Source organism: Pelobates fuscus, chromosome 7 (assembly GCF_036172605.1).
Source record: "Pelobates fuscus isolate aPelFus1 chromosome 7, aPelFus1.pri, whole genome shotgun sequence".
Lineage (NCBI taxonomy): Eukaryota > Metazoa > Chordata > Amphibia > Anura > Pelobatidae > Pelobates > Pelobates fuscus.
In genome coordinates this window covers 128,543,735-128,567,219 of record NC_086323.1, presented here as the reverse complement: position 1 = coordinate 128,567,219, position 23,485 = coordinate 128,543,735, and the positions used below count along the sequence as shown (strand labels likewise).

The 23,485-nt window shown below is 39.2% G+C and overlaps 1 protein-coding gene across 2 annotated transcripts in view; it reads right to left on the bottom strand.

The window, feature by feature from the left end:
* The window catches only part of GRM2 (glutamate metabotropic receptor 2), a 77,117-nt gene that overhangs the window by 27,078 nt on the left and 26,554 nt on the right, over window positions 1-23,485 (bottom strand). For both annotated transcript variants that reach the window (XM_063426628.1, XM_063426629.1), the window contains exon 2: window positions 9,435-10,051. In XM_063426628.1, coding sequence (XP_063282698.1) covers window positions 9,435-9,887 — 453 coding nt within the window. In that variant the 5' untranslated portion in view covers window positions 9,888-10,051. The remainder of the gene's footprint in view (window positions 1-9,434; window positions 10,052-23,485) is intronic.

Genomic DNA, 23,485 nt, shown 5'->3' with positions numbered 1-23,485 from the left:
GCGGCCTAGTCATTGACGATGTCCCGTTCATCGAGGGGAACAGATAGTTCTCCTGGTGACACAGAACTCTCACTTGGCTCAAAACTACATATGTAGTGTAATATTTTAGCTGGGTGTAAGGTGAAGTTAACGAGCACCCCATTTATGCATGTTCAGGTGAGGACAGACCCGTGTTTTCATACAGAAGATTAGGAGCCAGCATTTTGTCTTCTGATAGACAGAGAAATATAGTGTCTGACTAAGAAAGATTAAAATGTATGCAGGGAGGTAGGATAGGATAGATAGGAGATGGAGAAGAACATTTTTGGTAGGTGTCCCACCCATCCAGAAGGATCTTCTTTTGTAGGGTTAGGTGTAGGAGCTTGCGGATGTTGTGTCTGCAACTGTTGGTTTGATAGTTAAGTGTCTGATGTCTGGGATTAACTTTCTATACTCTTATCCAAATTTCTGAAGTATAGAGATAACATAACCTTTTTACCAAAAGGATTACTCCAACCACCAGGACCATGTCTGCTTTTTGAAGTAGTCATGGTTGTAGGAGTCTGGATGTGCAGTGTTTAATCTTGAGTTATTCTAATTGTGTGCTGGCGGCTAGTTGCATCCCCCAGCAAATGTGACATTGGCAACCAAGAACTCTGTTCCAGGCCACCTAATGTCAATTCTGGGCATATTTTAAGTCTGTTGGCAGCACTGCATGCTATCAACATACATAACTGCTTGTTCCTTGCAGCATGGGACGGAGGGGAGACACATTAGTCCACTCCACTGATATAATTTTCCCTTCAGCTCTTCCTTCTCTCCCGCCCTTCCTTTCCCTTTCCCTTGCTGGCTGAAAGCGTGAGCATGTGTTCTGAGCCAGTTAAATCCTCCAATCAAAGGCTTCTCAATGGACATGAATGGACCTAGGGATGATTCCCTTGATGTTAGAAGGGCACGTGCTGGTCAGATGCAGGTAAGTAATAACTTATTTTAAAACGCATTTGAGCTTTTCTTTTGTCAATACTGTAGTGCAATATTTTAATTAACACAAAAAAGGGTTGGAGAAATATTTTAATAATTTCTTTGTTTAGCAGACAGCAATGTCTCCAGCTGGGGGTGTAGAGAATGGTGAAATAGGGGCAGGTGTTGTAGAGCCTGGTGTTCAAAAGACTTGTGGTGCAGAATAAGATGGCATAGAGCATCTGGTACAAGTGGAGAAGAGAACTCTGGTACAGGAGAACAGGCAGTTGGGCCAGGTGATAAAACTGGTGGTGCTGATAGTGTAACAATTACATCTCTCTCTTGGGCTTCTTCTTGCTTTTCAAAATGGGTTATATTGTATTATGATGCCAGTTATCTCCTTACTCCCTGCAGGTGCCTGATCAGCTTGTTGAAGAATTGACATTTGGGAAGCTGACTGGCATAAAGGCCACATTCCCATGCAGATATCTAGGCATGTGCATGGGGAAAATTTTCGGTTCGGTTCGGCATTCCGAAATTCGGGATTTTCGAAATTCGGGACTTCGGCAAGTCGTTACTTCGGCAACTTCGGAACTTCGGCATTTCATCACTTTGGAACTTCGACACTTCGGAATTTCTGCAACTTCGGAACTTCGGCACTTCGACACTTCGACACTTTGGAAATTCGGCAACTTCGACACTTCGACACTTCGGAATTTCGGAACTTCGGCATTTCGGAATTTCGGGACTTCGGCACCTCGGGACTTCTCTTGCAGCCGCTTGGTAGATAACTCCCTAATTCCCACGGTAATAGGGAGTTATCTACCAAAAGGCTGAAAGACCTAAATTGGTATTAGTCAATTTTGCCCTACTCGCTATACCGCGAGTAGGGGCATGTCTAGTAAACAGTGAGCAGCCTGTGACTGCTCACTGTTTTAAAAAAAAAAGTAGTACCCCCCCGGCCCCCACCCCTGAGCGGCGGGTGGGTGCCCTAACGTAAAATGATGGGGGGACCTATTGTCCTCCCCCATGGCCCCCACCCCTGAGCGGCGGGTGGGGGCCCTAAATCAGAATAAGGGGGGGACCTAATGTCCTCCCCCCTGGCCCCTGCCCCTGAGCGGTGGGTGGGGGCCCTAAATTATAATAAGGGGGGACCTAATGTCCTCCCCCTTGCCCCCACCCCTGAGTGGTGGGTGGGGGCCCTACAGTAAAATAAGGGGGGACACATAAGGTCCTCCCCCCTGGCCCCCACCCCTGAGCGGCGGGTGGGGGCCCTAAATACTAATAAGGCAGGGGAACCTAATGTCCTCCCCCCTGGCCCCCACCCCTGAGTGGTGGGTGGGGGCCCTAAATTATAATAAGGGGGGACCTAATGTCCTCACCCTCAGCCCCCACCCCTGAGCGGTGGGTGGGGGCCCTACAGTAAAATAAGGGGGGACACATCAGGTCCTCCCCCCTGGCCCCCACCCCTGAGCAGCGGGTGGGGGCCCTAAATACTAATAAGGCAGGGGAACCTAATGTCCTCCCCCTGGCCCCCACCCCTGAGTGGCGGGTGGGGGCCCTAAAATGTAATAGGGGGGGACCTAGTGTCCTCCCCCCTGGCCCCCACCTCTCAGCGGCGGATGGGGGCTCTAAATACTAATAAGGGGGGGGACCTAAGGTCCTCCCTCCTGGCCCCCACCCCTGAGTGGCGGGTGGGGTCCCTAAAATAAATGTCCCCCCCAGGTGACTAGAGGTCCCCAAACCCCCAGTCACCCCCTCCCCCCCAATAAAAATTATCCCCCTACCTACCCCCTTCACCTTAAAAACTAATGAGGTGGGGACCTTTAACTAAGTACCTGTAAAAAAATATAAATAAAACTTACCATTCAATGTTTTCTTTCTTCTAAAATCTTATTTTTTTCAGCCCCCAAAAAGGCCAAATAATAAACCATAATAACCGACGCAATTATAAAAAACAAAAAAACTGAGCGCAAAAAAAAAAATCCATCTTCACCCATGGAGGGCTCCGTGCAGACTGAGCTCTGCAGGGCAGGGGAAGGCTTATAAAGCCTTGCCCCGCCCTGCAATTAGGCTCAGAGCGCTCTGATTGGTGGGTTTAAGCCATCCAATCAGAGTGCTCTGACAGGTAAATGAAGAGACTGACAGGTAAGTCTCTATATTTACCTGTCACAGCACTCTGATTGGTTGGTTTGAAATCCATCAATTCATCAATCCATCAGTTCTTTGGAATTTTCCCACGCTGTGTAATTTGACTCATAACTCTCTGATTGGTTACTTAATCCACCAATCAGAGAGTTATGAGTCAAATTACACAGCGTGGTACTTAGTTTTTTTTTTTTTTACAGGTACTTAGTTAAAGGTCCCCCCTCATTAGTTTTTAGGGTGAGGGGGGTAGGTAGGGGGATAATTTTTATTGGGGGGGAGGGGGGGAAGGGGGTGACTAGGGGTTTGGAGACCCCTAGTCACCTGGGGGGAATGCCTCCCCCTTATTAGTATTTAGGGTCCCCACCTGCCGCTCAGCGGTGGGGGCCAGGGGGAAGGACATTAGGTCCCCCCTTATTAGTATTTAGGGCCCCCACCCGCCGCTGAGGGGTGGGGGCCAGGGGGGAGGACACTAGGTCCCTCCCCTCTTATTTCAATTTAGGGCCCCCACCCGCCGCTCAGGGGTGGGGGCCAGGGGGGAGGACATTAGGTCCCCCCCTTATTAGTATTTAGGGCCCCCACCTGCCGCTCAGGGGTGGGGGCCAGGGGGAGGACCTTAGGTTCCCCCCCTTATTTTACTGTAGGGCCCCCACCCACCGCTCAGGGGTGGGGGCCGGGGGGAAGACATTAGGTCCCCCCCTTATTAGTATTTAGGGCCCCCACCCACCGCTCAGGGGTGGGGGCCAGGGGGGAGGACCTTAGGTCCCCCCTTATTTTACTGTAGGGCACCCACCCACCGCTCAGGGGTAGGGGCCGGGGGGAGGACATTAGGTCCCCCCCTTATTAGTATTTAGGGCCCCCACCTGCCGCTGAGGGGTGGGGGCCAGGGGGGAGGACACTAGGTCCCTCCCCTCTTATTTCAATTTCGGGCCCCCACTGGCCGCTCAGGGGTGGGGGCCAGGGGGGAGGACATTAGGTTCCCCCTTATTAGTATTTAGGGCCCCCCGCCACTCAGGGGTGGGGGCCAGGGGCGCGGACCTTAGGTCCCCCCCTTATTATAATTTAGGGCCCCCACCCACCGCTCAGGGATGGGGGCCAGGGGGGAGGACATTAGGTCCCCATACCCCCTTATTCTGATTTAGGGCCCCCACCCACCGCTCAGGGGTGGGGGCCAGGGGCTCGGGAGGGGGGAACTTATTTTTATATTTTTTGGGGTTTAATAGACACGGGGGCATAATTTACTAATACGAAGTAATCTTTACTCAGTATTAGTAAATTTGTCTGAAAGACCAATTTAGGTCTTTCAGCATTTTAGTAGATAGCTCCCTAATACCGTGGGAATTAGGGAGTTATCTACTTATTCATTCCGGTCATTACATTGACAGGCTAAGTAACTTACATTTTATATGAAAGTAAGTTACTTGATTGTTGTAAGTGTTGCAAATGCTTACAGCTGAATCATGGCTATGTTTGTATACTTTTTATTTAAAATTATTTACAATGTAACATTCTTCTTCTTTCACTGGGTAAGTATATTAGTACTTAGGCAATACTGTGCTTTGGAACTTCGGCACTTCGGAACTTCGGCACTTCAGCAATTCGGAACTTCGGCACTTCGACACTTCGGAAATTTAGTCATTTCGGAACTTCGGGACCTTGGCAATTCGGCACTTCGGCAATTCAGACATTCGGAAGTACCCGAATGTCCGAATTGTCCGAAATTCGTCCGAATACATATTCAGACCGAAACGAATTGCCCATGTCTACAGATATCTCCTCATTTTTTGTTTTTGTGCAATCCATTGTAGAAGGTACAATTCAGTGGCAAACAATTGCATAGTCCAGCTTAAAAAAAAGACATCAACTGTCTGTTAAGTATGTAAAATCATCTAAAATAGCAAAATAACTGGGATTTACTTACAAAATATAATCATGCATTGCACAAGCCTTCCACTATTTACAAAGCATGCTGCTTATGACACAATCTAACCAGTCTTACGGTATATGTAGGTCAAATCTATGCTCTCTTTCTGTTCTTTCATCATTAATTTCCTACTATCAAAGTATGCCTTGGCAAGCAAGGGTGAAGTGGTGGCATGCTGCCTGTGATGTGCATGGCCGTAAAGGTGTGTGTCATTTGGCACGCATGCAGGCCAGCTTGTAGGCTGCTTGGCAAGGCGGCCAAGCAAGGCTGCCTACACACAGAGTGTTTCCGAACCGTTTGCATAACTTGCTACAATAATAAAAGAGCCTAGCTTTCCATAGGCCAAGGATTATCATCCATTACATTTATGGACTACAATTCACATGATGCTCAGGACTTGAGACTGGCTATATTCTGAGACTTATTGTCATTAGCCTGGCAGCCAGATTTGCTGGTCTTTCTCTGGGTTGGGAAAGGGAGCGGAATAACTCCAATATTGAGGCCTTCTATATTCTTATAACAAACATAGCACTTCCCGGCAGAGGCTCTTAATATTTATAAGGCAATTAACCTTAAACAATGATATTCCATATTTTATTCTTGCTGATTAAACATTGCTGTGCAAACGTGTGGGATATGCAACTCTCTGAAGACCATCCCTTCCAAATTATAGAAGGGCTGCCGCATCTCTTGAGAATCTAAAAATTAGATTTAAATGTGAGTAACAGTCTGTAAGTTACACCTGCTACCAAAGAAGGACTTCACATTTATTAAGAGAGAATTGAAAATTGTCTCAGTTTTACATTACCATTGTTGGAATTTCTTGCATGGATGGATTTCCCATTAGCACTGGAGGCAAGTGCCTACAGGTGCCTATTCACAGTACTTATAATGAGCTTTTTGGAGGTTAGTTGAGCTGGTGAGGGGAAATAAGTACCAGAAGGAACCTTGGCTGGTGTCCTCTGTATTCCAGTCCTGTACTTCATATTAGACCTGCAGCAACAGTTATAGAGAGTGTAAGAGCTCTTCCAGTGTCTGAGTGTGAGGCTGGACAGGAAGTGGAAGGGATCACTTCCCATCTGCCCTCTATCAGCCTCTCACACAGAAAATGCCTTACAGGAGGAGTAGTGACAGCACTGAGTGATACACACTGTATAACAGCTCCTGCAGCTCTAATATCATTCACAGGAGGGTGAGTATTGTGCAAATAACCATTTAAACTCCATATGCATAAACACCCCCTTTTTACTAAATTTAACACCTCTCAAAACTCTCTTTAGTACAAGTTTAAGCACTAAAAGACTGAACCTGAATCAATTAAGTGCACCATGTACCCTAATACTAAATGTAATACCACCCTTAACCCAATAATTCTAAACACCCCTTATACCACAACTATAACCCCTCTCAAGCTTTTAACCATTTTAACTCTAAACACCCTATGTAATATAACTGTATTATGACAAATTTGCATTGTTGCAGTCCACTCACGGCTCTCAGCGTGACTTGGAACTGCAGCAATTGCAAATATCACTGTAGCTCTAACCCGGTCTGTCAGAGCTGTCAACCTTGGTCCAAGCTTTGTGTACAGCATGCACATCTTGGACTGAACTCTCTCTGACATGCACAAATCATATCTCTGCGCTGCGCATAAGTCCCATAGGCCTCCCAACAGTCCAATTCTGGTGGGACAGTCCCTCTTTTAGGGTCTTGTTCCACCTTCCAAACTTTTGGGAACACCAGGCAACTGTCCCGTAGAAGCGTAGCATCAGTGCATCATTGGATGTGCTAGCGCTTCCCTTCTGACACTAGGAACATGCAAGGATTGCTGAAACAGCACCCCTGCATACTCTGCCCTCAGCGGGCTGATCTACCTTATAGACAGGCAGGCTAGTGTGCATTCCTGGCAAAATAGGCCTGATTATTTTTTGGGTGGGTCCTGCCCCGTTTCTAGGCACCAGTGACAACCTCATCCTTTTAACTTGAGTCCCGCTTTACAGGATGCCAATGTTGGGGGAAATGCCTACACAGTGAACCAGGCTATGTAAAATCCGATACCCAAATTCTATTCTAAAGCTGACAAAACATATATATTAATGTTGCTGCTATGTCTAAAAAAAAGTCTAATCTCTGGTACTGTGGATCATAGCAGTCGTTTAACAGTATCAGGAAGTTATTCCTTAAAGCAGCACTGTCCCTTTGCAATTTTATTTTAAAATGAACCCTGAAAATCATTAAGTTTAATTAAAGTAATACACTTAAAGAAACCAGAAGTGAAAATTTGATGACAGGTGTCCTCTAAGGTTCTGTTTTAGTTGCCATAGTAATTTACCCACAATCCACCAGTCAAAAGAATCCCACAGAAGGACTAACTGCAGACATCACAGAGGAGAACAAATATTGAGATCTGGTGCAAGGAAGAAAATATAATAAATACATATAAAGAAAGGCAAAAGGGGATGAGTGTAATCATTTAGATTCAAGGGACATAAGAAAAAGAAAGCTGAAAGAATAAAATTGAGATACAAATCAGTTTGAAACAATATCTTCAATGTTTAAATATTTTGTCTAACATATAAGTGCTTTAGATGTAATTGCTGCTTTGCTAATTGCTTCACAATTTACCAATATCCAGGGATCTAATCACTAAATGCTGATTTGGCATATTATTATCTATATCAGCTGAAATGGATTAAAAAAACAACAAACAAAACACATTTGGCAATTAAAATTCAGTTCTGCGATAAGCCGCATTCCTATCAAAGGTAAATTCTATCCAAGGCCAAAATCTATTATATAACCAAATTAAACCCACACTGGTAATAACATGGGCAGTTCAGTTTACAACCTGTTTGGATAGTGACACTGGTGGGGTTACCCCAGAATCCCCCAAATCTGCGACCTATAAATTTGAATGTGTGATGGTTGAAGAGTTTGTGAGTATGTAGGCAGCCATCTTGGTAAACCCTCCATAACATTTACATATAACAAAACCTTTAGAAAGTACGGTATGTCGTGATTTGCCAACTTCCATCCGCATAGATATAAGTAATCCTTGAACTTATCTGACAACGTTTTGTGCCCAGTATGCTTAAAGAAAAGCAAAATATAGCTAGACATGGATGGATAGGATGGATATTAGATAGAACTTATGTGCAGTTAAATCAGGATAGATGGCAGAGTTCCATTTAAGTTCTAAAACACTAAACATTCCCTCCTCGACGGCACAGGGAGCCCATTAATCCAGGTAAAAAAAAAAGTACCTCGTAATCTCTCAAAGTACCATGAAAAGGAATCATTGGCTAGGAGTTTCTTGTGACCCCATTTTTCCTTAATCTGCCCATGCATGATTATCTACTAAGAGCAACGATTTTTGCTCGCTTAAGCTAAAAGCCATTTTGATGCTCCATCGACCTTTTTTTTATATTGAAAAACTGGTCAATAAACTTTAATTTAAAAGAAAAAAAAGAATAGAATAGAAATTGAGAAGCAAGGGAGGTGGGTGGTGGCAAAGTGGGAAACACAAGGGAGATGATGTAATTACAATAATCCAAATCAATACCTAATTACCCTTCCTATATGCGCCCAATCCTTTTAAAGATTATTACATAAGAAAAAAAAATAATAATACAGGACAAAATAAATGTATTTGCTACATGTAATATCAAGTAACATTATTATTTTAAAATGTACACTAACACAAAAAAATACATAAACTCATTATACCATTTGTAATTTTTCGCCTATATTTGTCCTTCACCTTTAGTTCACCTTTTCTTTATTTTTATATACCCTGTGATATGTATGATAGCCTGATAAAAGTATATGGTTAATCAGACAAGGCTCTTTATCTACTCGTCTAATTACAAGTCTTTCATTTGTTGTAAAATAGGTGAATTTTTATGACAGTATTGTTAATATTTTGTAACTGATCAAAATGTGCATTTTAGTTTTTTACTATTACAATGAAGTATATCACCTGCAAAAATAACATTTTACAAAAATAAATAAATAAATAAATCCACATCTTAACTTAACTTAACTTAGGTAGAGAAGTCAGGGTATGTCCACTGTTGCTTTTGATAGTTAAGGGAAAAAAAACCTTAATTGGACATTATCCTTTAGGTCATTGACCTCACCTTCTGTGCATGATGTTAACATTATTTTAAATGTAGTAGCCAAGAAAATAATGGAAACCGATGATCAACCACGTGTTCAATTAAAGGAAAATACGATCACAGCCAGTTATTGATTACATTTTTTAACATCTCAAACCATACCAGGCAATGGGAAATTTAACTATGGAATTCAGGATATATGTTATAACCTAGACATGAGTAAAGAAAGTATATAGTGGCAAGTGAATGAGACACACCAATCCTGCTGCCTGTCACTCTTGTGTACACATAAGGTATTTTAGGCTCACCTGGATGGACACATCACTGTAGGAGCCCCCTATAACTCCACTGATGGCTGTTGGGGTCTCTCCATGAATAGCATAGGATCCATCAGGGCAAAGGTGTTGAGGCCCATCTCCTCGTGTCAAGGAACCTCTTACTAGCTCCAGAGCCTGTTCCAGAGCGTATGTATCTTTTGAACAGGTGTCAAGGATGTGTGCACCTATTCTGAGCCCTGGAAGCAGTTGTGGGTCTCTATTTATTGAATCCAAGGCAAAAAGCATTGCTTCCAAACGCTGCAAGCCACGGTGCTCATTCATCCTCCCACATTCAGCTCCAGGACCTCCTTTTTCATGTACTGGAAAGAGGCCACCAATTACTACATCTCCATCTACACGTATTTCTGGTCTTGGTGGAGCTCCACCACCACTTTGGCGGGTCAAGACTGGAAGCAGAAGCAAAGTCCAAAGAACTTTCTCCATGAGTACAGTTGATCAGGTCAGGTTTTAACTCAAATCCAGTTTCCAGTGAGCAGCAAGTTAAACAAATGGTTACTGAAGAGTAAAAAGTGGATCGCGGTTCAGCCAAGTCACCTTCAGAAAACTGGGATAAAAATGGCACAGAATTCTGTACAAAGCCGCAAGTCCTGCAGGGAAATGAAGGACAGATTAAATGTCATTGACTGGTATTGTGAAAACAGAGAGACCAAACACAGAAAAAATGTCAGGGGCAAAAAATACTGGAGGGGAAAGATTGAAGAGACAACAGAAAACTAAAGAGGACATATCTGGAAGACGATACAATGGAGACAAAGTAATAGAGACATAAAATAAAATGACTTTTACCTTGCTGTACTTATGTGCATTACTATGATTAAATTAATTTGGGATTAATAATGCAGACCTGTATTCGTGCAATACATGAGATTTTCTGAAGATAGTAAATAATGGAAAAAAACTGTTATAAGGAAGATTTGTGGGGCTTAGAGATGGTTTAACAAATATGGTAGGGGTATGACGGGTAGGCAGCAGATGATTAGATTGTCATGTGTGAATATGTCATTCAAGAGATTCATTCTTGATAAAAACCTAAAGGTAGAAGCCAATCTGTTCAAGCTGTCATTACTTTTTATGGAAAAATATACTTGCTACATGTCCCTAAACCCTTGCAGAGCAGGATGGGGCTTAATGGGCCTGGAGCTGTAAATTACAGTGAGCCTAATTCCGGAATTTGATTTTTTGATTCCACTTTCTTGTACTTAAAAGATCATGAGCCTGAACTCTGTCTGTGACTACATGTTGCAGTCATATATAAAACCCTACCCACAAACTGGAAATGTAAACATTTATAATCCACATTTACATGCAGGCTGAGACAAAGAGTTGGGAGAGCAATGGCCACATACTATGAATATGGCGCTGAGGACTTCACACTAGCAACATAATAATAATCAAATAAAAAAAGTCTAGCATCTTGGGCCTATTGCCAGCATTGTCTGGAGTTTAAGCTCCTAGATTCATCTACCCTGTTTCCCTGTAAATAAGACATCCCCCCCAAAAAATCCCCTGTAAATAAGACATACCCCGAAAATAAGCCCTAGTTGCCAATCGCTAGTTCGCTCATCTATGTTCGGGGAATTTTCCCCGAACGTAGATTCGTGGGATTCCATTCGCAAGTGAGCTAATCTATGTTTGGGGACGTTTCCCCGAGTGTAGATTTGTGTGATTGCATTCACGAGTAAACTAATCTATGTTTGGGGACGTTTCCTCAAACATAGATTCGCGGGATTCCATGCACTATTGAACTGGTCTATGTTCGGGGGAATTCTCCCAAACGTTGACCTGCTTTCTAGCGCATGCTTGAAACCGTTTCCCCCCCGAAATAAGACATCCCCCAGGAAAAATTAATATAATACCCTGTCTTATTTTCGGGGAAACACGGTAGTCCACTGGAATGAACAGGGCTTAGAACAGGTTTGAAAGACTGTATTCCCCTAGATACAATGATCTAAAAACAGATATAAAACTAAGCAAATATTCTAAGCATATATTGGATATATCAATGCATGAACTTTGCTGAAATATTAAAATATATATATATATATATATATTTTAAGTTATCTTATTAGTGAGAACACAATAAATGTCTTATAGCTGACTGGTTCACGTTCATAATGAATAAAAAAAAAAAATTTAAATATAATATTTACACTTGCACTGGATCTCCATATATCTTCTGTAAATGGTGACATTTGTGAAAATTGCATATTACCAGGTTGCTTTAAAATCATAGTTGTCTGGCATACCTGATTACAGATAAATCTGGAGAATTTTGACTCATCTTATCTGGATATTGTGCCCGGCTCTCCCCAGTCCCACAAGCATGTAACTGACCTCTTTATTTTTTTCTTATCAAGATTGTGTATTTTTAGATTTTTCCAGGGGCAGGGGCTAATTAGTAAATGTCCCCTCTATACATCTATAACTTGAGTGAGTGTGCAATTGACATGTTTATGTCAAAGAAGTCCATTAAGAACAAGCTGAATCAAGCGGCCACATCTAGGTCCTTAAGAAAATCAACAAACTGAATTTGCTGCTGAGATTACAAAAAAATATGTAAAATGTGCAAATCTGTTTGTTTGTTTTCCAACAAAACTGCACTAAATGGTCACTATGCATGGATTTGTGGAATGCAGTAATCCAGACTAAATCAATTTTCAAGATTAACTCCTTTGTTGCTATAAATCTCTTTCTTAAAAAAAAATTTAAATAAATAAATAAATAAATGCACCACACTGGAGAAAGGACTAGCGCATTAATGTAAGACAAACCAGAAATGTAAAAAAACAGTTTGCTTTCTTTTTTTCCTTTGTTCACATATTATAGATAATATTAGATAATAAAAATATAAAAATAGATGATGGTCGAATTAAACTATTTTAGAAATTTAATTGTATCCCTTACCTTATAGTTCACCCTGGTTGTGAAACAGAAATACAATGTTTGTGACATACAGCAGATCAATAACAAGTGTCCAATTCCCTTAAATTGACCAAAAATGTCATCAGGATATTGACATAATGTCTATATTTGGGCATACTCCCTTCATACAGTAAATATAGCAACCTATCTAAAGCCAGTCATCTGTGTTAAACACATTTTTGTTGGCTGTCATTGCATTGCTTTATGAATCAGTTCTAAGTTGGCTCTTTGGAGATATGTATAACAAACTGGCAATTTTTTAACTATACTGACTGTGGGCGGTGGGAGGGGTAGTCCCCTTTTGGTGTGTGCATTACCCTCTTCCTACAGTGAATACACACACATTTAGACGCAGAGGACAGTGGCATACACACAGAGGACACTGACACACTCACACATTTACACCCAGAGTACACTGACATTCACATTTAAACACAGAGGACACGTACACACACACAAAAATACGGAGAATACTGACACATGCACACACACATTTAAACACAGAATACATTGACACACATATTTACATCCAAAGGACACTGACACACACATTTACACATGGAAGACACTGACACACATACACAACATTTACACACGGAAGACACTGACACACATACACAACAAACTTTGACACACACACACATTTACATCCAGAGTACACTGGCACAGACTTATACACAGAGAAAACTGAAGCACGCACGCTCATTTACGCACAGAGGACACTGACACCCACATTTATACACAGAGGATACTGACACATACACATGCATACAGAGGACACTGACACATACACATGAAGGACACTGATACACACGCATTTACACACAGAGGACACTGACACACATACATACAGAGAATACTGACACACTCATTGACACAGTTTCCTCTGTGTGTAAATGTTTGTGTGTCAGTGTCCACTGTGTGAAAATGTGTGTGTATGTCAGTTTCCTCTGACACATACACATTTACACAGAGGACACTGACACCTACACACACACTCACTGACAGACACACTCTTACTGAGCTAACACACATTCTCACTGTGACTCACACTGACAAACACATTCACTACTCATAAACACACACATTTACTGAAATGCTCACACTCTCACTAATTTGACACACACTGACAGACACACATACATTCACTGACAGACACATACACAACCTCTCACACACGCTCACAAATATTTTTATTATTATTCTTATTTAAGTCCACCCAGCTTCCTTCTGTTTGGGAGAGCAGGAGTCGATTCTTTCCCTGATGTCTAATATGTGGCTGCTGTCATCTTCGTGCTCCTCCAGCACTGCTCTTTCACATGCTGTTTAGTGATGCCAGGGCCATAGTGAAGTCATAACCGGCTCTCGGTATCAACACAGGGTGCTCGAGTGGGCAGTGCTCCAATATCTTAAAGAGTACAACTTTCTTTGCTGCCTCCATTCTCCCCCAGCCGACCACCTCTTGGCATACCACTTGCCTTTGGTGCGCGTACCCATATTGGGTACGTATACCACAGGTTGAGAAACTAGGGTATAGAGCACGGGTAGGCAATCTTCAACACTCAGATGTTAAGGACTACATATCTCCCGATGCTTTGCCAGTATTATGGCTTTAAGCGTATTTGGGAGGTCTAGTCCACAACACCTGGAGTGCAAAAGGTTGCCTACCTCTGGTACAGAGGTTTTTTTGTTCTAGATGGTTTCAAACGTATATGTACCAATTGGTCCTTAGTTGAACTCTAGTGTATAGACACCTATTCATAAAAGACACCTTACGAATCAGTAATTCCACTCTTTAGATTTAATTTCAGTTTTAGGACGCAACATTATGGAACATGATAATCATGGAGAAATATACTGCCTTTCTACTTGGTAACACTTGGATGTTCCTGAATCCCTGGATTTCAAATGTGACTTCAAGTACCTTTGATGTGCTCTCACCCTTTAATCATTAAATCGTATACATTCTATAAACCTGTACTAAATCATTAATGGATCATAGGAACGTTATGATTTTTTCCTTTCTTTTTTGTTAGGTATCCATAATTTATTTAATTTTGCTCTGAATTTATTAAAGCGTTAAAGCAGCGTTAAATATTTAATGCTGTCGTTTGTAATAATACCTATTATCTAATAAAATTTCAACTGAGAAAAATGGAATCTAGGAGAAAATTGCTGTCTCCGAGCAGGGAAGGAAAACTATACAAAAATTCAATCTATCAAAGTAACTCATAATAATATAAATTATATTGAAATAATATATAATATAATGTTCTAATGGAAAAAATATACAGATAATTTTAATGGCGATGGCAAATATTTCTATGTTGTTGTGACTAGTCTACTCTATTACCAGTCTGAGATATAAACAATCAGTGCCGCTTTGTGTATTCTCAGAAATATAAAGCAATTACTACACCATTCTTCACTCCAAGTCTGATATAATGCAATTAACACATCATTCCTTTTGCCTTAGCAACCATAATATAGGAAGTAACAATTCTGAATAAGGATGCATTCCTTCCAGCAACCATAGCTTCACCTAGCACTGAAGAAATGTAGTGAATGATTTATAATTTAGCAAGGCAATCCGGTATACATCTCAGATTATCAACAAAAAAGGCAATTTGGTGTACCAATTTAAAAACAAAACAAAAACAAAATTCCTCTTTACAGTCTGTTTAAAATAAAAATGGACAGATCAGGAGGAAAGAAAGTGTCAATTCGACTGAGTCAAAAGATTTTGATATAAAAATCGTTTATCTAAAGGGTATGTTTCACTTCTCAAGAATTTTGATATTATGCTGATTTATCCCTATATTTAACAAATATATAATTGTGAGGTGTGGCAAATAGAATTCAATGTAGTAATCCACACCTGTTTATCCTGAAACTTAGCCGCCATCTTAGCTCCCTGTCAGTCATCGTTACAAGCTCTGTCCTTTTGTACCTTGGCAGTCCGCAAAGAAAAAGCATACGGGGAAGAGGAACATTAAACTATTTCTATTCTCCTCTGCAAACATTTGCAGTGTTTGCTCTGGCTTTGCCTTATCTGAACTGGATTATGAAGTAATTTGCTAAATATTTAAAAGAAATTTAAAAGGAAACCGAGCGTTGCATGCAAAGGAGATTAAAGCAATTTATAGGTGATTCTCCATGTTTTATTTAACCGTATAAATCCAGAGAAGTGACAGTTTTCCTTTGAGGATAAATTGTATTAAAATATACAGTTTTAGACGTGCACATGTGTTTTTGCAATAATAATACGGAAGGAAGGGTATAGAATAAAATAAATGTATTTTATATACATAATAAAAGTGAACCAGATTTGGTGGGTTGTTTGTCAGTGTGACCCACACATCACTACATGGTGGATTCTATTATATTCCTCTCAGATCAAGATGTTATTTTAGCTACACAGATTCCTAGAATAAATCACAGCAACGCGGCCGGGCCGGCCAGCCAACATTTTGATGTTCAGTGTAGTAAATCTTGCGGATAAAGGAACCAAATAGCAACGACCATTTGATTCCGTGTTAGTGCACATTTAAATCATCCTTTCATTAGGTTTAGAGAAAAAAAAGCAGATTTAGTGTATCACAAAGACTCAAATCTTCATGTTCAAAATATCCCTCTGGGTTCCTGGTCTAATCAGTTATGGTAGTGAAATTATTTTGGCTTATTTTATACAGGTTTAGCTTTTATTCGCTAAACAGTGAATTTGAAAGAAAAACTGCAATTTTGTATTCCAATCTCACTATTATGGTCTCCGTTTGCAGTTTAGGGAATAAACCCCTTTATCGTAAAATGCTTTTTCAACTCAATTTTTGAAGTCTTAATGTATCATTATTTTATTTATTGTAGTAGGAGGCAGTTTTAAGCTCAGAACGGAATGCCAGAGTGTTTTAAAAAGAAAATTTAGTTTTTTTTGTTATTTTCTGTTCTTTTTTTTTAATGTTTCAATTGTTTTAGCTTCCATTAGTGGAGAATGTTTGTTCCGTGTTCCATTAAAGCTGAAAATGTTCTTACTATTAAGTGTGATGTGTTTGTAACATGACGGCACTATTTCTTACATTCTTCTAAGAATGGGGGTGTTGAAAGAATTATGTTAGTAAATACACTCGGAGGTATGTCATTGCTGAGATTATTTAAGCTGCCTTGTCCCTCACGAAAATCGATATAAACAATACAAAAAACAATACCTCTCCCTTCTTCTGTGTCCAGGTTCCGTTTTGTCCCTGTCAAACACAGGTTCTAAACCTGTGGTAAGTGTACCTCAGGTAGTCTGCTGGCCACATTAGGGTCCCCCAGGAGGCGGCCAGCTGTGCGCTAAGAGTTGGCACCTGCTACCTGGACGGCAGGTGCCTACTATGTCCTGAATGTGCTGTGTCTAGAAGGGAGAATGAAGATTGGCAGTGAGGGAGTGCTGATGTCTGTGCTCTTCCAGCACTGCTACCTCGAGCACTGCAGTAATGCTAGGATCTGGGTTATGATGTCCATCCCCACCCAGCATCAACAAAGAGTGTGCGATGGAGCAGAACAAGAAGACTATCAAGATGACAGCAGCCACACTAGACAACAGGGAATGGATCCCCACTGGTCCCCAGGGAAAGGTTCACCATTGGACCTCAGCTAAAGTATTCCCACTAGACTCCATGGAAAGGATCCCCACTGGACCCCAGGGAAAGCATCTACTCCTGCACTCCCAAAAGAAGGGAGGCTGGGCGCACTTAAATACAGATAATTTGTAAAAAATAATTAAATTGTGAATGTGAGAGAATGCGTATGTGTCTCACAGTAAATGTGTGTGTGTGTGTGTGTGTGTGTCTGTCAGTGTGTGTGAAATCAGTGAGAGTGTGTGTTAGTGAGTGTTTCTGTCAGTGTGTGTCAAATCAGTGAGTGTGTCTGTCAGTGAGTGAGGTGTGTGTGTCAGTAAGTGTGTCTGTCAGTGAATGTGTGTGTGTTAGTAAGTGTCAGTATGTGTCAAATCAGTGAGAGTGCATCTGTCAGTAAGTGTGTGTGTGTCAGTACCCTCTGTGAGTAAATGTGTGTGTCAGTTTTCTCTGAGTGTAAATGTGTGTGTATCAGTGTCCTATGTGTGTAACTGTGTGTGTATCAGTGTACTATGTATGTAACTATTATATTTGTACTATATTTTCATTTTGTGACTTTTATACTTCAAATTAATCGTTTATACATTCTTCCTTACTAACACAATATAAACATTATGCCATATTTATTTCAAATATATTCTTTACTATTTGTAATCAGGTTTGTTCTCCAATATAGGCTTTACTTAAATATCAGTGTCTACACGTATCATTTGGAATTTAAATCAATAGAAATTACTTTCTCGAGGCAGGGATACTAGGGTTTTTTTCTTTAGGCCTGTTGGGGCACTTCTCTGTAAAAGGTTGAGAAACACTGGTGTAAACAGTGAAGCCCCCCCTCCCTCTCACCCCCCGCACTTCCCATGCTGTAGCATTGTTATTCATCAAAGTGAGAATGCAAAGATAATTTCAAATTCAAAGGGACACTATAATCACCAAAACAACTTTAGCTTAATGAAGAAGTTTTAGTGTATAGATCATGCCTCTGGAGTTTCACTGCTCAATTCACTGAAATTTAGGAGTTAAAATACTTTTTTTCTGTTTATGCAGCCCTAGCCACACCTCCCCTGTCTGTAACTGACACAGTCTGCATGAAACCAAAATTATTTAATTTTCTATCAAATGTAACTTAATTTTATCTCCTGCTCTGTAAATTAAACTTATTTTTAATGTATTTTTATTTATTGGCTTTATTTCAGTATTATGACATCTAAAATCCCCATTTTAAATAATCCGTTCCACTTGCAAATTATTACTTTTTACTATGAAAACTGTTATACCTGTTCAGTTATAATGTGTGAAATTGATACCAGAGTTTTTATTTCCTTTGATACAATAACTACATTTCCAGGTTGTGATTTGTAGGAACTAATTTATTTTACCACAATTTAATTTATTTTAATAAAAATTATTATTGCTATCCACTGAATAAATACATTTTAACCCAATTCTAGATACACTCAACAACTGTATTAATGCTTTTAGTTTTGTATACCGCATTACTGAAACACTGGGCTATAATGATCATTATATATATAAATTATATATTGTGTTCCAATATTGTGTTATATTGTGATGTGCATAATATACATGTGAAAATATTGTAACTTGCTTTGTGTTCCATATGAATGTTATTTACAGTGTAACCTGATTGGTTTCATGGTAGTGCTATGTACAATAACCTGCTTTGTGTTCTCTATCAATGTTGTGTATAATATCTCAATACACAATAACTTGCTTTGTGTTGTATATTAATGCTGTGTATAATATCTCAATACACATTAACCTGCTTTATGATCTATATTAATGTTGTGTATATCTTTTTTTTAACATTTGTATATTCTTTATTGAGCACAAACATTTATTTTCCAAATAGACTTTAAATAGACAAATCAACTTAACAAAACATAAGAAATACAAATCGATGACAGAAACTACAGACAAAAACTACACAAAGAAAAAGAAATACACGGATATCTATTGCTGCCGTCCAGAGTTGGAGAAAGTTTGAGGTATTTGTTCATAAGTATGGGTTCATCTAGATATTTTTGACATATTTGTTGTTTGATTGAGATACCTGAAAGCCATGCTCTGCCATTTTCCATCTTAAATTGCCACAGTAATTGAATAATAAAAGTTGTTTTTAGAAAGTTGTGTTTCTGTTTTGATCTCCTTGCAATCAAAAATGTTGCTGCAATTCAAGTATTAGTTATTACATTTATTCATATATTTGTTCAGAATTAAATGATGACAATTTTGTGTTCAAACAAGAAATTCTTGACCCTTAATTACCCTTAGGTAAACCATAGCTCACTTGCAAATCTTGAAGGGATTTTATTCTTCCAGATTGAGTTAGTTGTTCGACTGCTTTTTCCCCCATTTTTAAGTATGAGATTTTCAACATTATTTTCAATTATGTCCAAATGTACAAATTTGGGGGTTTTGTCTTTAAGGTTTTTCTTTTGCTTTTTGCCATATGGGAGTTAAAAGGCCAGATACCATACATCCTTTAGTTTGTGAGCAGTGATTCTTTTTTTTTATATATATATTCCAGGTGTGTTGACTGCCTCTGCCTTCATTCAGTTTATTTTTCTGATAATATATTATTCATTTTTTGTATACTATATAGAATGCTTGCATCGTAATGTTGGTGTATTATTGGAAAACTAAGCCATTAATCTTTAATTTTCTTTGAAAGTCTGGTTGAACTAATTTGAGGGATTTTACCTTTCCACATTAAATTTCTGTAACTTCTCTGTATTAGATCTATCCAGCTGGTTGGAAATTTAATGGTATGATCCTAAACAGATATACCCATTTAGGCAAAATGTAAGCTTTGATTATGTTGATCCTCCCATACCATGAAATCTCTTTATTGTCACATTCTTTTTATTTATAGTCTTAAGACTTTATGAATTGTGCCACTGTTTTCGCATTATTTAACTTTTAATTTGATATAAAGTTGAAATCTTTAATCTCTTTTATTAAAGCCGTTGAAGATTTGACTGGATCTGTAAAATGATGATGATGAAAACATAAAGATTTTGGCTTCATCTTTAAGGGATGGGTAACTTTCAATCTGTATATTGTTCCTGATTTTGGCTTCAAATGATTCTATGGATATAATGTACAGAATAGGAGACAGAGGACAGCCTTGCCTTGTGCTGTTTTTTAATTTGAACCAGTCGGAACATAAATTTGAGATGACCACTCTGGCTTTAAGAATTGTATAAAGAGCTTTGATGGCTTTCAATATCCAGCCTTCAAATCCAAAAGATTTGAGCACTTGGAACATATACTCCCAACTGACACTGTCAAATGCTTTTTCCGTGTTCAATGAAAAGGTCAGATGGGAAGCCCAAGTCCTTTCAGCATGGTGTATTATATGTTGTCTGTTGTTGCAGAGAGATCTTTCCTGGATGTAACTAATCTGATCGTGATGTACTGTCATAAGTATAATATAAAAAGCTGAAAAAATCTTTACATCTATGTTGATCAGTGATATGGTACGACATTTCCATAGGAAGAGACCCAGTTGTTACAATTTCATTAAAAGCATTGATCAAATGATCAGAGATGTTACTTTTATACATTTTGTAAAACAAGCTGCTAAAATCTGGGCCTGGTGTCGTGAATTGGACCAGATTTTCTATTGCTTTATCTAACTCTGTTTTATTTATTGGAAGATTTCAATAATTTAGATATTCTGGCGGAATTATTAATTGAAGTTAGATATACGCTTTCATCTACTTTAATTGTCATAAAGTTTTCCCTTATCTTCTTTTTTTATTTTATTTGAAATGATTTTGTCTTTCCTTGTGGTCATATTTAATTTAAAAAAAATATATATATATATTTTTTATTGATTTTATCAGACTCTGTGGATTTTTTAAAGATTTCTTTTAGTTTTAGTGGGTCTTCTTTTGAAAAATTGTTTTTAATGTTAGAGAATAGTCTATAAAAATCAACATATAAGTCCACTAGGGAGGCACCTTTTTTTTTTTTTGATCATCTGACATTTGAGTTTTTCCAGGTAGCCTCTCAGTACAGATTTAAAAACACACCATACTGTAGCATTTACTGTTTCTTTACTGGCATTCTCTTGAAAATAGTAATCGATAATTTTTTTTTAAAAATCTTGATTTTTGTTTTTTTTTAAATAGATTCTTCCATACGCCAAGTAGTTCTTGGGGATTTTAAAATATTTTTTCCTCTAATTCTATATAAACAAGGCTATGGTCTTCTATGTAGATTTGTTTGGTATTATTTACTGTGAAACTGTCTCCTTAAATAACATCTATCCAAGAAAAGGATAAGTGGACTTTTGAAAAATGAGTCGTCTTTCTCATAGGGGTGGTACAAATGCAAGATATCAAATAAATCTGCAGCGTTCAAACAATTATTTAATACTTTAGATTGTTTGTTTTATCACTGTAAATTGAACTTTAATTACATACAGGAGATTCATGCTGGGTCTAGCAAGCTATTAACAGAGCAGGAGACAAGAAATTCTAAAATAAACAGAAATTGCAATAAAGGAAGTGTAAACATAATATGACCGTGTAAGTCACATGTAGGGAGGTGTGCCTATGGCTGCATAAACAAACTCCTAAATGGCAGAGCAATGAGCAGTGATACTGCTGGGGCATGATCTATACACCAAAATTGCTTAATTGAGCTAAAGTTGTTTTGGTGACTATAGTGTCCCTTTAAGGTCAAAGTAACATAGTTGACTTGCAGATTTATTTTTCCAGTTTTGCTATTTTGGACTTAAATTTGAATTTTGCATTGAATTATCTTTGAATTCTCACTTTAGTGAATACCATTGGGAAACGTAATGTCTAAATTCTTGGAGGGGGATATATGGACTCTTAACATATTGATTGTCCCATGAATTTTGGCATAGTGCAGAGGATTAGTGTAACTGTAATTACTTTTTATGAGCTTTATACAGATATACGTATAATACTTTCTGGAGGAATTTCCAGGAAATTGCATTCACAATAAATTAATTTTGTTTTAAGAGAAATAACCATAATCAGGGGAAGTGTCCATTTTATTTGTTTTTGTCACACCTACTGTATGTGAAGAAACTATGCTAGTGTTTCAGACCCTGTCAAAAATAATGCAAAATCAAATATAGCAGATAATCTTTAAAATTCTTTATCACCAACATTAACAGTTCTCTAAAGGATGAACAATTAAATTGTTTATATAGTGCCAACATATTCCACGGTGCTTTACAGTAAGTAAACAAGACAAACATGTAATTCTAACAAACATGATTAACATAGGTGAAGAGGGTCAAAACAAGCTTATGATTGTCACAGTGCTGGGGGATAGTATCGGCATGGCCACGCCTGCTCAGTGCGGCCACACCAATACTTTAGCTGCACATAAGACCCCAGTCGTTGCGGCCGCACATGAGCAGGGCGGTCGCGCAGAGAAGGTAAGTGCATACTCACCTAGATTGCCGCCCGATCCTCCAGTGAGACGGGCCTCAGCTTGTGCGGCGTTCTATAGTCCCGTTGTGGTCTCGTTCTTAATAGTAAAATACACAGTGCCTACATTAAAGATGGCTCCGGCGGGAATGTGATGTCACACTGTTGACGCACACGCACGTTTTGGGGTCAAAGGCCACGTTCTGACCAATCACTGCACTGAGAGGCATATTTAAACGCTGTAATGCCTTTTATCAGGGCCCTATCGTGGTCTTCACTTGTTGGTTGTCAGAGAGCGCGTTCTTGTTCATATTTGCTGTTTTTTTACATTGGCTTGTGCTTTGACTCTGGTATCCTGTCTCATATTGTCTCATTTTGTATCCCCGACCTCGGCTTGTTTATTGACTTTTCTCTTTAATGTTCAATCCAGCCATTCTAAGGCCCGCTATACGTTGTTGTTTGTGTTATCAAAGTTTTGCGTGTTGGCTCATACAGTAGTAGTGACCATTATTATTTATTTTTATTATTATTATTTTATTATTTGTATAGCACCATCAGATTCTGTAGCACTGTACAATAGGTGGACTAACAGATATGTAATTGTAACCAGACAACTGGACGTACAGGAACAGAGAGGTGGAGGGCCCTGCTCAATGATCTTACATTCTAGGGGCATGATCTAAATCTAAAATTAGCTAAAAAATAAAATCAAAAATTTAAAATAGTGCTTTTGTTACATATCTCAGACTAAAATTCTGTACATACAACTACTATGTATCATACGTTTATGTACTGGGTATGTACATTTTTTCTAATAAATGCAAATAAATTTTTTTAAAGAACTTGGTAATGACAAGTTTAAATATGCTAAAGAGAAGTGAGTTTTGTTGATTGTGGTATAGAGACCAATTTCATTAGAAACCAACCTGATTAGATAAATTATTCAAACAGTCAGTGTCTGCTAATTTGATGCAGAAAGGCTGGTCTCCCAACTTGCAATGTATGTAGTGTGTGTAAGGAGGGGGCGTTCTGGTACATAGAATTGGAC